Source organism: Nerophis lumbriciformis, linkage group LG11 (genome assembly GCF_033978685.3).
Source record: "Nerophis lumbriciformis linkage group LG11, RoL_Nlum_v2.1, whole genome shotgun sequence".
In the NCBI taxonomy this organism is placed as follows: domain Eukaryota; kingdom Metazoa; phylum Chordata; class Actinopteri; order Syngnathiformes; family Syngnathidae; genus Nerophis; species Nerophis lumbriciformis.
In genome coordinates this window covers 1,574,953-1,590,725 of record NC_084558.2, presented here as the reverse complement: position 1 = coordinate 1,590,725, position 15,773 = coordinate 1,574,953, and the positions used below count along the sequence as shown (strand labels likewise).

The 15,773-nt window shown below is 41.4% G+C and overlaps 1 protein-coding gene across 1 annotated transcript; it reads right to left on the bottom strand.

The window, feature by feature from the left end:
- Positions 1 to 1,563: 1,563 nt before the first annotated feature.
- Positions 1,564 to 15,105, bottom strand: LOC133610133 (uncharacterized). The gene is made up of 6 exons (XM_061966213.2): positions 14,537 to 15,105; positions 8,555 to 8,634; positions 8,410 to 8,481; positions 8,269 to 8,323; positions 1,963 to 1,999; positions 1,564 to 1,874 (listed from the first exon to the last, which is right to left on the bottom strand). Exons 1-6 carry the CDS (start codon positions 15,060 to 15,062, stop codon positions 1,853 to 1,855), a joined length of 792 nt encoding a protein of 263 aa, XP_061822197.1. The 5' UTR covers positions 15,063 to 15,105; the 3' UTR covers positions 1,564 to 1,852.
- Positions 15,106 to 15,773: the final 668 nt, after the last annotated feature.

The window sequence follows — 15,773 nt, the reverse complement described above, 5'->3', positions numbered from 1 at the left end:
TAGCAATTAGAGATGCGCGGATAGGCAATTTATTTCATCCGCAACCGCGTCAGAAAGTCGTCAACCATCCGCCATCCACCCGATGTAACGTTTGATCAGAACTGCACCCGCCCGCCATCCGCCCGATCTAATATAGATGATGCAAGGCATTAGTGAGCCTGCCAACTACTCCGGTTTTCCCGTAATTCGTACGGTTTTCATCAACCTATTCCGGGTTTTTCATTAATTAAAAAAAAAAAAAAGGGTGAAAACTACGCGAATTGCACCTTGTGCAGACAAGATTTTTCGATCGGACACGGAGGAATTAGGGATGTAAAAGACCACGTTGGGACAAAAAAACACAAGTCTAATGCCGTTGCTAGCGATACAAGTGGAAAACTTTCAACGTTTTTCGTCGCCCAAACAGATTCTTTGGATGTGATAAATGCCAAAGTTTTATTTACGGAGGCAATAATTGAGCATGGATTTCCAATCGCACTGGCTGATCACATGGGACAGTTAAATGTTTGTCATGCAACCTTTAAAAATCATTACGCGGTGATCGCGGTCCCAAAAATAAACTTTTCTTGCATGATAATGTCCAGAAAAATTCGCTTTATATTACTATAGAGTCCTTTTAACGAATGAGTTTGATGGTTTATCACAAACCTTAAATGAAAGAAGTCCTTTGTTCTCCTGCACCATGGCCTTGCTTCGTGTTTGGTGCGCACGCTTTATAACCTCACTGAGGTTATAAAGCTTTTGCCTGTTAAAGAAAGGAGACTGATCCAACGCAGCACAGACTTTCGCGTGCCACGCTGTCACGACCCAGACGCACACCAGTGCGCAATCATATGGGAGTCGCGCTAAGCGCACCTCCAAGCGCGTCTCGCTGCCGGCGACGGACGGGTATATGGGCCTGACGCTCCAGCGCCATCCATTTTCAGGGCTAGTTGATTCGGCAGGTGGGTTGTTACACACTCCTTAGCGGGTTCCGACTTCCATGGCCACCGTCCTGCTCTCTATATCAACCAGGGTGAGCCCCACCCCTTTCGTGAGCGCACTGCGCGCGGAGTGACCCCTGTTACGCGCCCCCGGCAACAGGGGTGGTGGGCAGGTAAGCTGCGCGGGCGGAGCGCGCGGAGTGACCCCTGTTACGAGCCCCCGGCCACGGGGGTGGCGGGCAGGTAAGCTGCTTACCTGCTGCGCGTGACGCCGGCCGCGGCGAAGGCGGACGAGGCGGGGTGTCGGTGCGGTGGGCGCGGTAGTGACCCTGGACGTGCGTCGGGCCCTTCTCGCGGATCGCCTCAGCTACGGCTCCCGGTGGGGCCCTCTCGGGGGAAGGGGCCTCGGTCCCGGACCCCGGCGAGGCGTCCCTTCTCCGCTCCGTAAAAGTGTCCATCTCTTTTCTTTTTTTTTCTTCTGTTGTGGCATATGCAGCAGGTGCCTGCTCGTTTTTCGTATGTGGGTAACAACATTTAACTATGTATATATATTTCCCAATTGGTTTAACTGCCACCCGCAAAAAAAAAAAAAAAAAAGTATATATATATATATATATATATATATATCTAATTAATCCACCCGACCCGACCCGCGCGCGGATAAAATCTTATTTTTTTTAATTTCATCCGCCCGATCCGCGGATAATCCGCGGACTCCGCGGTTGTGTCCGCAAACCGCGCATCTCTAATAGCAATTGTCAAAGAGAATGTCCAATAGGTAGTTGAATTTGTTTCATTAACGGGACTTTTCATGATCTTGTGGCTGCTGCTCCACAATGTGTCGCTGGACAGCTCCCGGCCTGACCAACGCGCACCTGATCTCACCACAGGGGGGTGCACCATGTCCTAGTCAAATCCGAAAAGTGTGATTACAGTAAAGAGGCCACAGTCCTGCAATGCCAAAAGATAATTGTCAGTACTGAGTGTCAGTTGTCAATATATACAAATGTTTGTGTGTTAGTAATGAGATGAGTCTTACTGAAAGATGGAGGCTGTAAGCTCATCAACAAGACCGCCTAAAAAGAACAATATTGTTGTTATTCCATTTTTACGGCATGTATAAAGTGACAAAAGACGGCATAAAACAATTTGATTACCCACTTGTGCCCACAATTCTTTTTTTTAAAAAAAAAACAGATTTAATCATTTTAAATATATTTAATTGTATTATTGTATGTATTGTATTTTATTATGTATTTAATTTTTGGTTCTTTGAAGTGTGAAAGGTGTTTTAAAATAGAGGGGACACACTTAAGACTAGAGATGTCCGATAATGGCTTTTTTGCCTATATCCAATATTCCGATATTGTCCAACTCTTAATTACCGATTCCAATATCAACCAATATCGATATATACAGTCGTGGAATCAACACATTAAAAAGCCTAATTTTCTTGTGATGCCCCGCTGGATGCATTAAACAATGTAACAAGGTTTTCCAAAAGAAATCACCTGCCATATTTATTATTGAAGTCACAAAGTGCATTCTTTTTTTTAACATGCCTCAAAAGAGCAGCTTGGAATTTGGGACATGCTCTCCCTGAGAGAGCATGAGGAGGTTGAGGTGGGCAGGGTTGGAGGGGAGTGGGGGCGGGGTTATTGGGTAGGGGGTAGCAGGGAGTGTATATTGTAGCGTACCGGAAGAGTTAGTGCTGCAAGGGGTTCTGGGTATTTGTTCTGTTGTGTTTATGTTGTGTTACGGTGCGGATGTTCTCCCAAAATGTGTTTGTCATTCTTGTTTGGTGTGGGTTCACAGTGTGGCGCATATTTCTTACAGTGTTAAAGTTGTTTATACGGCCACCCTCAGTGTGACCTGTAGAGCTGTTGACCAAGTATGTCTTACATTCACTTGTGTGTGTGAAAAGCCGTTGATATTATGTGATTGGGCCGGCACGCAAAGGCAGTGCCTTTAAGGTTTATTGGCGCTCTGTTCTTCTCTCTATGTCCGTGTACACAGCGGCGTTTTAAAAAGTCATACATTTTACTTTTTGAAACCGATACCGATAATTTTGAAACCAATACCGATAATTTCCGAAATTACATTTTAAAGCATTTATCGGCCGATTAGTGATGGGTTGATGAGGCGTCATGAAGCGTTTCGACACATTGCAAAACTGTATTGATACTGTGTCGATACTGTGTGACTAAATACTGACATCTGCTGGACATTAAAAATCCCTACAGGCAACCTATGGACCGACTCAACTGACACTGATTTGATGCCCTAGTACAGGGGTCACCAACCTTTTTGAAACCAAAAACTACTTCTTGGGTACTGATTAATGCGAAGGGCTACCAGTTTGATACACACTTAAATAAATAAATATATTGTCATTTGTAAGTTACACGTAAGTGTGATTTAAACAAGAATAGCTAAATAAATAAATTTATATATATTAAAAAAATGGGTATTTCTGTCTGTCATTCCGTCGTACATTTTTTTTTCCTTTTACGGAAGGTTTTTTGTAGAGAATAAATGATGAAAAAAACACTTAATTGAACGGTTTAAAAGAGGAAAAAACACAAAAAAAAAAAAAAATACAATTTTGAAACATAGTTTATCTTCAATTTCGACTCTTTAAAATTCAAAATTCAACCGACAAAAAGAAGAAAAAAACTAGCTAATTTGAATCTTTTTGAAAAAATTAAAAAAATAATTTATGGAACATCATTAGTAATTTTTCCTGATTAAGATACATTTTAGAATTTTGATGACATGTTTTAAATTGGTTAAAATCCAATCTGCACTTTGTTAGAATATTTAACAAATTGGACCAAGCTATATTTCTAACAAAGACAAATCAGTATTTCTTCTAGATTTTCCAGAACAAAATTTTTAAAAGAAATTCAAAATACTTTGAAATAAGATTTAAATTTGATTCTACAGATTTTCTAGATTTGCCAGAATAATTTTTTTGAATTTTGATCATAGTAAGTTTGAAGAAATATTTCACAAATATTCTTCGTCAAAAAAACAGAAGCTAAAATATTTATTATTCTTTACAATAAAAAAAAATTTTTTTTTTACTTGAACATTGATTTAAATTGTCAGGAAAGAAGAGGAAGAAATTTAAAAGGTAAAAAGGTATATTTGTTTAAAAATCCTAAAATCCTTTTTAAGGTTGTATTTTTTCTCTAAAATTGTATTTCTAAAAGTAATAAGAAGCAAAGTAAAAAATAAATGAATTTATTTAAACAAGTGAAGACCCATCCATCCATCCATTTTCTACCGCTTATTCCAAGTGAAGACCAAGTCTTTAAAATATTTTCGTGGATTTTCAAATTCTATTTGAGTTTTGTTTCTTTTAGAATTAAAAATGTCTAGCAAAGCGAGACCAGCTTGCTAGTAAATAAATACAATTTAAAAAATAGAGGCAGCTCACTGGTTAGTGCTGCTCTTTGAGCTATTTTTAGAACAGGCCAGCGGGCGACTGATCTGGTCCTTACGGGCTACCTGGTGACCGCGGGCACCGCGTTGGTGACCCCTGCCCTAGTATATACAATAATATAAATATTTCATTTAGGATTATTTCATATATTCATTTAAATAAAAATATATTTTTTATCTTTTTTAGATACAGTCAATAAATAATGTGAACATGTATCATAACATGGAAATCTAAGAGAACGTGTTGTGGATGATTGTGGACTGGGAATTGTTTTAATTTTATTTTTTTACACATTTTTATTAAAAAAAAAAAAAAAAAATTCCGACGTATTACATTTTAGACGATTTCTCTTAGTTATTATTTCTCGGGCTGTAGAAAAGACACGCTCACAGGGCACAGAGGAGGCGTCAGTGCGACACAGTTGGCGTATCGGTCATGTGACCAAAACAGCTCATGATCGGTCACGTGACTTTCTAAAAGCGGTACGCGCACCGACACAGGGTTTCGCTCTATGAGCTCGACGCATGCGCCGATGCATCGGTGTTGCCGGACCCATCACTACGGCCGATAATATCGGCAGTCCGATATTATCGGACATCTCTACTTAAGACCCTTGCCGGTGCCCTCATACAGTGTCATTTTGACCACGCCTGCACCTCACGGTTCACCAGTATCCCCAAGCCACTAAAAACGAAACTGCGCACTTCCCAAAACCAAGCTGGTGAGACTCCTGCTCAACCTCCCATACAGGACTCACCTAACTCAAGCCCACTTTACCAAATTAGGATGGCTTAGAGTTGAGGAAAGAGTACACCAAATTGCAATGTGCATGGTATTCAAAATACTCAGAGAAGCGTTCCCTAAGTACCTGTCCAACTATTTCACCAGAGTAAGTGATGCTCACAGGTACTACACGAGAGGGATTTCCTCAGACCTCGTCCCTCCCCCCCCCAAATTCAAGATTTTCATGGGAAAAAATGCATTCTACTATTTTGCCACCACACAGTGGAATGCACTACCAACAGACCTTAAAATTCGAACTTCCCGACTAAATTTTACAACTGCCGTAAAATCATGGCTCAGCTCAACCTCTACCTGACCTGGGGAAAAAAATGATCCCTAGCAACTCTTCGAAGCATCAAACAGGTTTATATGTGGTTATATATATGTGTGTATATATATAGTTTCTCATTCTGTTTCGCACACTCTTGGAGTCAACATGTATAGTCATGTGCATAGTGTCATGTACATAGTGTATATACACCCCCCCCCCCCGCCCCCCATTTTTGGTATATATTGTTTTTCAAAACACATGACATGTATACTGTGTAGAGATAAAGCCAATAAATGCGTTAAAATGTAATATCGGAAAATATCGGTATCGTTTTTTTTTATTATCGGTATCGTTTTTGTTTTTTTTGTTTGTTTTTTTATTTAAATCAACATAAAAAACACGAGATACACTTACAATTAGTACACCAACCCAAAAAACCTCCCTCTCCCATTTTCACTCATTCACACTCATTCACACAAAAGGGTTGTTTCTTTCTGTTATTAATATTCTGGTTCCTACATTATATATGAATATATATCAATACAGTCTGCAAGGGATACAGTCCGTAAGCACACATGATTGTGCGTGCTGCTGGTCCACTAATAGTACTAACCTTTAACAGTTAATGTTACTCATTTTCATTAATTACTAGTTTCTATGTGACTGTTTTTATATTGTTTTACTTTCTTTTTTATTCAAGAAAATGGTTTTAATTTATTTATCTTATTTTATTTTTTTAATTATTTTTAAAAAGAACCTCATCTTCACCATACCTGGTTGTCCAAATTAGGCATAATAATGTGTTAATCCCACGACTGTACAGGTAAAAGCCAGTAAATTAGAATATTTTGAAAAACTTGATTTATTTCAGTAATTGCATTCAAAAGGTGTAACTTGTACATTATATTTATTCATTGCACACAGACTGATGCATTCAAATGTTTATTTCATTTAATTTTGATGATTTGAAGTGGCAACAAATGAAAATCCAAAATTCCGTGTGTCACAAAATTAGAATATTACTTAAGGCTAATACAAAAAAGGGATTTTTAGAAATGTTGGCCAACTGAAAAGTATGAAAATGAAAAATATGAGCATGTACAATACTCAATACTTGGTTGGAGCTCCTTTTGCCTCAATTACTGCGTTAATGCGGCGTGGCATGGAGTCGATGAGTTTCTGGCACTGCTCAGGTGTTATGAGAGCCCAGGTTGCTCTGATAGTGGCCTTCAACTCTTCTGCGTTTTTGGGTCTGGCATTCTGCATCTTCCTTTTCACAATACCCCACAGATTTTCTATGGGGCTAAGGTCAGGGGAGTTGGCGGGCCAATTTAGAACAGAAATACCATGGTCCGTAAACCAGGCACGGGTAGATTTTGCGCTGTGTGCAGGCGCCAAGTCCTGTTGGAACTTGAAATCTCCATCTCCATAGAGCAGGTCAGCAGCAGGAAGCATGAAGTGCTCTAAAACTTGCTGGTAGACGGCTGCGTTGACCCTGGATCTCAGGAAACAGAGTGGACCGACACCAGCAGATGACATGGCACCCCAAACCATCACTGATGGTGGAAACTTTACACTAGACTTCAGGCAACGTGGATCCTGTGCCTCTCCTGTCTTCCTCCAGACTCTGGGACCTCGATTTCCAAAGGAAATGCAAAATTTGCATGGTTGGGTGATGGTTTGGGGTGCCATGTCATCTGCTGGTGTCGGTCCACTCTGTTTCCTGAGATCCAGGGTCAACGCAGCCGTCTACCAGCAAGTTTTAGAGCACTTCATGCTTCCTGCTGCTGACCTGCTCTATGGAGATGGAGATTTCGAGTTCCAACAGGACTTGGCGCCTGCACACAGCGCAAAATCTACCCGTGCCTGGTTTACGGACCATGGTATTTCTGTTCTAAATTGGCCCGCCAACTCCCCTGACCTTAGCCCCATAGAAAATCTGTGGGGTATTGTGAAAAGGAAGATGCAGAATGCCAGACCCAAAAACGCAGAAGAGTTGAAGGCCACTATCAGAGCAACCTGGGCTCTCATAACACCTGAGCAGTGCCAGAAACTCATCGACTCCATGCCACGCCGCATTAATGCAGTAATTGAGGCAAAAGGAGCTCCAACCAAGTATTGAGTATTGTACATGCTCATATTTTTCATTTTCATACTTTTCAGTAGGCCAACATTTCTAAAAATCCCTTTTTTGTATTAGCCTTAAGTAATATTCTAATTTTGTGACACACGGAATTTTGGATTTTCATTTGTTGCCACTTCAAATCATCAAAATTAAATGAAATAAACATTTGAATGCATCAGTCTGTGTGCAATGAATAAATATAATGTACAAGTTACACCTTTTGAATGCAATTACTGAAATAAATCAAGTTTTTCAAAATATTCTAATTTACTGGCTTTTACCTGTATATATTGGTATCGGTTGATATCGGTATCAGTAATTAAGGGTTTGGTCAATATCGGAATATCGGATATCGGCAAAAAGCCATTATCGCACATCCCTAATACTGTGTATATGTAGATAATTTATCCATTTTTTTAACGTAATTTGTTATATACATGATACAGGTTAAATATCTTTTATTATTGAATGTATCAAATGTGATGAATATTTAATGGACCACAATGGAAACAAGTCTTTTGGCTTTTTGTGCCGCCCATTCGCCTTTTTAAAGCACTACATGGATTCAATTCTTTAAAGATGTCAATACACTTCTCAATCAATCAATCAATCAAAGTTTGATTACTTTAAATTTTAACTATAAGATATAGACGTTTTAAGATTCAAGAATGGATACAATGATAGGGAAATAACTGAATAATAAAAATGAATGATGTACCTGGCGTGCAGACGGTGTCACACAGTATGGGGCAAAGGTAGCAAGAGGAGCATTCCTGCGGGGAAGAAAGGAAGCCATTATGAATGCACACAGCCAAAAATGCTGCTGTGTAATGTGTGCATCAGACAGACAGACACTTACTTGGCAGCGTTCACAGTGAGACGATTCGTCGCCCTCCTCACATGGACACTCGTCACACTTGCTGGAACAATGCTTCACACAACAGGAGGAGGCCGCCCATTGTTATATAAACGTTTGATTGAATCCATTATCCACATTCCTTTACCTCGCAGATGGAGCAAACACTGCACAGAGAGCCTGAATGGAAGCGCTGTGTGTCGGTCTCGGCCGAGTCATCGTCTTTGTCTATTTGGAACAGAATCATGGGGGAGCTCTTTAATTGGTTAACGGCAGCAGTACAAATGACATCTGAACTTAGGAGTGTTTTGAGATAAGGGCTGTCTCTCCGCTCATTGTTATGCTTTAAGTTGCAAAGCAACATTTTGAGTTACAGGCTTCCCCGCCATTATTTGGCATAAAACATGTCAGAGTGAACCCGGTAAGATCCGTCCAAACCATCTGAATTATTCGCTTGCATTAGTTTGGGGGTGTCAAACCCATCTCAAAACTCATTTGTATACTCTAGCCTTTGAATAGCCCCCCTTTTTTAGACCAGTTGATCTGCCGTTTCTTTTCTTTTCTCCTCTGCTCCCCCCTATCCCTTGTGGAGGGGAAGACACACAGATCCGGTGGCCATGGATGGGGTGCTGGCTGTCCGGGGTCGGGACCCGGGGTGGACCGCTCACCTGTATATCGGTTGGGAACATCTCTGCGCTGCTGACCCGTCTCCGCTCGGGATGGTTTCCTGCTGACCCCACTGTGGACTGGACTCTTACTGTTATGCTGGATCCACTATGGACTGGACTCTCACAATATTATGTTAGACCCACTCGACATCCATTGCATTCGGTCTCCCTAGAGGGGGGGGTTACCCACATATGCGGTCCTCTCCAAGGTTTCTCATAGTCATTCACATCGACGTCCCACTGGGGTGAGTTTTTCCTTGCCCTTATGTGGGCTATACCGAGGATGTCGTTGTGGCTTGTGCAGCCCTTTGAGACACTTGTGATTTAGGGCTATATAAATAAACATTGATTGATTGATTGATTGATTTTCATTGAGGGCCCCATCACAGTATTGGCTGCTTTCAGAGGGGCCGCTTTTTTTTAATTAATTTACATTATGCATGCTGTTAATAACCTGTGATTAATCATGATTAATCGAAATGCATATGCATTTTATTATTAGATTTTTTTAAGTATAACTTGCTTTGAAATCATAAATAAAGGTGACAAGCTAACTATTTGTTTTTATCTCACAAAATAGTTTTGCAATACAGTATATAATAATATAATTGGCATGATCAGATATTGTTCAAGTTTAAAATATGCATTTTTTTCTGTCAAAATTGAAAGAACAAATGCATTTAATTAAAAAAAAAAGTTTTAAATAAGTATTTTATTGAAACCCATTTTTCCAGGCTTTCGCAGGCCACATAAAATGATGTGGCGGGCCAGAACTTGAGTTTGACACCTGTGCATTAGCTTGACATTATTTTGTGTGAAGGAAGGAAGTGAGGGTGAAGAACAGTGCTGAAAAGAAGAAGCAGATGCTATTCTTTGAATTACAGAAGAAGAAAAAAATCCAAAACAAGACTGTTAACTTAATGAAGCAGTACTAGTCTGCACCATAATGAAGCAGAATGAGTCCAACACCAGACAAGAATGTTCAAATGATATCTAAACGGCAGACATGTATCCATGAAAATATGGAAAAGCTGCTGCCGGTTTGTTTGAAAGGAGATACTAAGTCCACTCTCCCAGGTAAATGCTGTACATTATTATAGTATCAATCAATCAATCAATCAATCAATGTTTATTTATATAGCCCTAAATCACAAGTGTCTCAAAGGGCTGCACAAGCCACAACGACATCCTCGGTATAGCCCACATAAGGGCAAGGAAAAACTCACCCCAGTGGGACGTCGATGTGAATGACTATGAGAAACCTTGGAGAGGACCGCATATGTGGGTAACCCCCCCCCCCCTCTAGGGAGACCGAATGCAATGGATGTCGAGTGGGTCTAACATAATATTGTGAGAGTCCAGTCCATAGTGGATCCAGCATAACAGTAAGAGTCCAGTCCACAGTGGGGTCAGCAGGAAACCATCCCGAGCGGAGACGGGTCAGCAGCGCAGAGATGTTCCCAACCGATATACAGGCGAGCGGTCCACCCCGGGTCCCGACCCCGGACAGCCAGCACCCCATCCATGGCCACCGGATCTGTGTGTCTTCCCCTCCACAAGGGATAGGGGGGAGCAGAGGAGAAAAGAAAAGAAACGGCAGATCAACTGGTCTAAAAAAGGGGGGCTATTCAAAGGCTAGAGTATACAAATGAGTTTTGAGATGGGACTTAAATGTTTCTACTGAGGTAGCATCTCTAACTGTTACCGGGAGGGCATTCCATAGTGCTGGAGCCCGAATAGTACTTCATAAAACTACTCTATAGTTGTTAGTAGTACATTCTATTGCATTGTTTTATATAATATTTGTTGATCTAAAAAAAAAAAAACGTTTTAAAGGCGTGTTACATGTTAAAAGTGTGATGTTTTTGGGGGCCAAGATTTGAGTTCATTTCAATGAGAGATGTTGATTTGAGATTCAAGCGCTTCGAGTTATGAGCTTTGTCACAGAACCGATTAAGCTTGTAAGTTGAGGTACTACTGAGTGAGTTCAATCCCCGGCCGGGTCATAACCAAAGACTATAAAAATGGGACCCGTTACCTCCCTCAGCATCAAGGGTTGGAATTGGGGGTTAAATCATCAAAATGATCCTAGAGCGCGGCCACCGCTGCTGCTCACTGCTCTCCTCACCTCCCAGGGGGTGGAACAAAAGGGATGGGTCAAATGCAGAGGGTAACTTCACCACACCTTAGTGTGTATGTGACTATCAGTGGTACTTTAACTTTAATACTATAATGCAATAACTTTATTGCATCATAGTATTAAAGTTAAAGTACAGTATACGTATTCTGTAGTTTTGATGCTCATTGATCAAGTACTGATACAAGATGGCAGAGTTAGAGGGGGTCAAAGGTGGACCCTCATGGCTTCACTATTGTCTAAGGCTACTTTTCAGCAATAGATGTTACAGTAGGCTTAAAAATAAGAATCTCATCTCCTTACAGGTTTTATGCCAATTTATGAAAGATCAGCCACCAATCAGTTATTGCAACTGATTGATTCCAGCCAAATCCATGCATGGCTGTATTGTACTGTATCTACCGTAAACAGCTCCGGTGGTTCTACCAAAGGCAAGAACGATTCATATAAAACAAGGAAGTCACAATCTTCGTTCAATGAATGTTCTGCAATTTGTCGTCCCCAAAGTGAGAACTGAACTGGGCAAGAAAGCATTTAGGTTTTCAGCACCGAAGGCATGGAATAACCTACAATCGAATATTCAACTTCAAACCCTAGTTACGTTGGATGAGTTTAAAACTTCTGTGAAAGGATTGCAGTCTACCTTGTCTGTATGCACATGTGTCATGTGAGCAAGTTTTAATGTTGTAAATGTGATGTTTTATGTATTTGTTTACTGTTTTTAATGTAACCTTGCTGCTGCCCTCTTGGCCAGGTCTCCCTTGGAAAAGAGATCTTTGATCTCAATGGGATTTTACCTGGTTAAATAAAGGCTAATAATATAACGACCTCACTGATAAGCCGACTTATTTTTGGCACTGCCGTGTGTGACAGTGTTCACTTCACCGTTCCAAACAGATGAACAAAAGCCAGCCGTGTCCAAAGTTTGAGGACAATAATAACAATAACAATAATAGGATTGTCAAAAATAGAAAAAATATCAAAAAGCTTGTTTCAACTAAACTCATGCAGTAATTAGTGTTTAGTGCATACAAATATACTAAAAATCAATCGAGCAATCTTGTTTTTGTTTTTTTTACATATACGACCCCGAGAGTGACAAGCGGTAGGAAATGGATGGATGGCACATGTACATACATATAAATAGTGTTGTAATTAGAGATGTCCGATAATATCGGCCTGCCGATATTATCGGCCGATAAATGCTTTAGAATGTAATATCGGAAAATATCGGTATCGGTTTTTTTTTTTTTTTTTTTTTTTTTTAATTGAATCAACATAAACACAAGATACACTTACAATTAGTACACTAACCCAAAAAACCTCCCTCTCCCATTCACACTCATTCACACAAAAGGGTTGTTTCTTTCTGTTATTAATATTCTGGTTCCTACATTATATATCAATATATATCAATACAGTCTGCAAGGGATACAGTCCGTAAGCACACATGATTGTGCGTGCTGCTGGTCCACTAATAGTACTAACCTTTAACAGTTAATTTGACTCATTTTCATTCATTACTAGTTTCTATGTAACTATTTTTATATTGTTTGACTTTCTTTTTTATTCAAGAAAATGTTTTTAATTTATTTATCTTATTTTTAATTTTTTTAATTTTTTTTGTCCAAATTATCAATCAATCAATCTTTATTTATATAGCCCTAAATCACAAGTGTCTCAAAGGGCTGCACAAGCCACAACGACATCCTCGGTACAAAGCCCACATACGGGCAAGGAAAAACTCACCCCAGTGGGACGTCGATGTGAATGACTATGAGAAACCTTGGAGAGGACCGCATATGTGGGTAACCCCCCCCCCTCTAGGGGAGACCGAAAGCAATGGATGTCGAGTGGGTCTGACATAATATTGTGAGAGTCCAGTCCATAGTGGATCCAACATAATAGTAAGAGTCCAGTCCATAGTGGATCCAACATAATAGTAAGAGTACAGTCCATAGTGGGGCCAGCAGGACACCATCCCGAGCGGAAATTAGGCATAATAATGTGTTAATTCCACGACTGTATATATTGGTATCGGTTGATATCGGTATCGGTAATTAAGGGTTTGGTCAATATCGGAATATCGGATATCGGCAAAAAGCCATTATCGGACATCCCTAGTTGTAATAATTGAAGTGTTAATAATAAACTGTTTGAAATGTTCACTTTAAGTTAAAGTTAAAGTAACAATGATTGTCACACAATCATTCTCTGCATTTGACCCATCACCCTTGATCACCCCCTGGGAGGTGAGGGGAGCAGTGAGCAGCAGCACCGGCCAAGCCCGAGAATCATTTTTGGTGATTTAACGCCCAATTCCAACCCTTGATGCTGAGTGCCAAGCAGGGAGGTAATGGTTCCCATTTTTATGGTATTTGGTATGACTCGGCCGGGGTTTGAACTCACAATCTCCGATCTCAGGGCGGACACTCTAACCACTAGGCCACTGAGTAGGTGAGTTTAAGGTTAGTTAGTGTCACTCTTAAACTTCATAGCAGTGGTTCTATAACTCTGAAAAAACCTGGCTCTCCAGCCACCATAGTGACCAACATTAAAATACAGTAGCGTAGTAGGGCTAATAATTCATTAAAACAAGGCAGAGGCTTCATTTAACAAGTACATTTAAAATGTTTGGCCACTGTAACAATACACACAGTTTGAACAGTAACACTGTGTTTGACGAATATAGGAGAATAAAAAACACTGTACTTTAATCAAGTGATCCCTTGGCGTACCACTAAATGGAGCCCGTGTGCGACTACCGCAGTTTGAGAATCACTGCCTAAGAGTATTGCTTGTGTCAACTTGTTACTCTTTCATTGGCGTAAGAAAGCTCGTTAATAGCTCATTTATAAACCATGCTTTGTTTCCCCCCCAGTAAAGTGGTAACATGCCTCCTCGTGATTAAAGTTAAAGTTAAAGTACCAATGATTGTCACACACACACTAGGTGTGGCGAGATTATTCTCTGCATTTGACCCATCACCCTTGATCACCCCCTGGGAGGTGAGGGGAGCAGTGGGCAGCAGCGGTGGCCGCGCCCGGGAATCATTTTGGTGATTTAACCCCCAATTCCAACCCTTGATGCTGAGTGCCAAGCAGGGAGGTAATGGGTCCCATTTTTATAGTCTTTGGTATGACTCGGCCGGGGTTTGAACTCACAACCTACCGATCTCAGGGCGGACACTCTAACCACTAGGCCACTGAGTAGGTTATGATGGATGTTATGGTACTTTTGGTAAAAAGTAGTCCAAAAAAAAAAAAAGTTGTGTTAAAACAAGGACTTTTTAAGGAAAAGTCAAGATGCACACAAGCATGTTCACCTTCATCATTCTCCTCTTCCTCCTCCTCAGACTCCTGCTCTTCATCCATGTCCTCACCATCCTCTTCCTCAGCCGCTAACTCCTCCTCCTGCGTCTCTTCTTCTACCGACTCGGCTTCCCTTCCCTCTTCGTCATCTTCTTCTCCTTCTTCGGTGTCCACGTCCTCAGGAGCTTCCTCGTCATCAGGCGTCTCTTCCTGTGCCGTCTCCTCTTCCAGACTGGGGTCCTCTTCCAGCTCTTCTTCCTCAGTGGTTTCCTCTTCCTCACTCTCTTCTTCCTCCTCAATGTTTTCATCCACCTCCTTATCTTCTTCTTCCTCCTCCTCGTCTTCCTCTTCATGTTCATCACTTGCAGCTCTATCATCCTCCACTACCTGCTCCTCTCCCCCAGCATCATCTCCATCTGCAAACGCCTCCTCAACTTTATCGTGGTCCTCCAGGGGGTCCTGAGCCCGCGCCAGGCCACACAGCGGCGCCGGGCACGGGCAAAGCAACAGCATCAGGACAAGACCCGCCACACCCGCCATCTTCGCAGAAAGACCGGGAGAGGTTTATAGAGTAGGAGCTGGAGGTGAGGCGGTCAGAGGAGTCTGAGCCAGCTGTGGGCCAGAGGACAGAGTGGAAAGAGAAGTGGGTGAGCAGGTGAGTGACAGCAGCACATGTCAGGAAGAATGCTACTGGGGCTTTTAGCCTGTTGGGGAGGGGACGGGGCCTCAATAGCAGAGCTAAACTGGCAGAGAGGTGAGCTCGGACGACACATGGTATTGAGGTCAGGTTGCAATAATGGGTTGGGAATCTTTGGGCACCTAACAATTCAGTCTGATTCCGATATCTGGGGTGACGATTCGATAATTTCTTTTATTTTTGATTCAAACCGATTCTCGCAGTCGATTGATTGATATATCGATAGATCGATTAATATTCAATTCATACTTGCCAACCCTCCCGGATTTTCCGGGAGACTCCCGAAATTCTGCGCCTCTCCCGAAAACCTCCCGGGACAAATTTTCTCCCGAAATTCAGGCGGACCTGAGTGACGTGTCGACAGCCTGTTTTCACGTCCGCTTTCCCACAATATAAACAGCGTGCCTGCCCAATCACGTTATAACTGTAGAATGTTCGAGGGCGAGTTCTTGGTTTCTTATGTGGGTTTATTGTTAGGCAGTTTCATTAACGTCCTCCCAGCGCGGCAACAACACACAACAACAGCGGTCATGTTTTCGTCTGCCGTAAACAGC

What these genes read in the sequence shown, in the direction of transcription:
- LOC133610133 (XM_061966213.2), bottom strand. Translation starts at nt 15,062, where the DNA reads ATGGCGGGTGTGGCGGGTCTTGTCCTGATGCTGTTGCTTTGCCCGTGC. An exon ending in GGAAGAGGAGAATGATGAAG is followed by an intron (nt 8,635 to 14,536) that starts GTGAACATGCTT and finishes TGTTCCAAATAG; the next exon opens with ACAAAGACGATGACTCGGCC. An exon ending in GTGTTTGCTCCATCTGCGAG is followed by an intron (nt 8,482 to 8,554) that starts GTAAAGGAATGT and finishes TGTTGTGTGAAG; the next exon opens with CATTGTTCCAGCAAGTGTGA.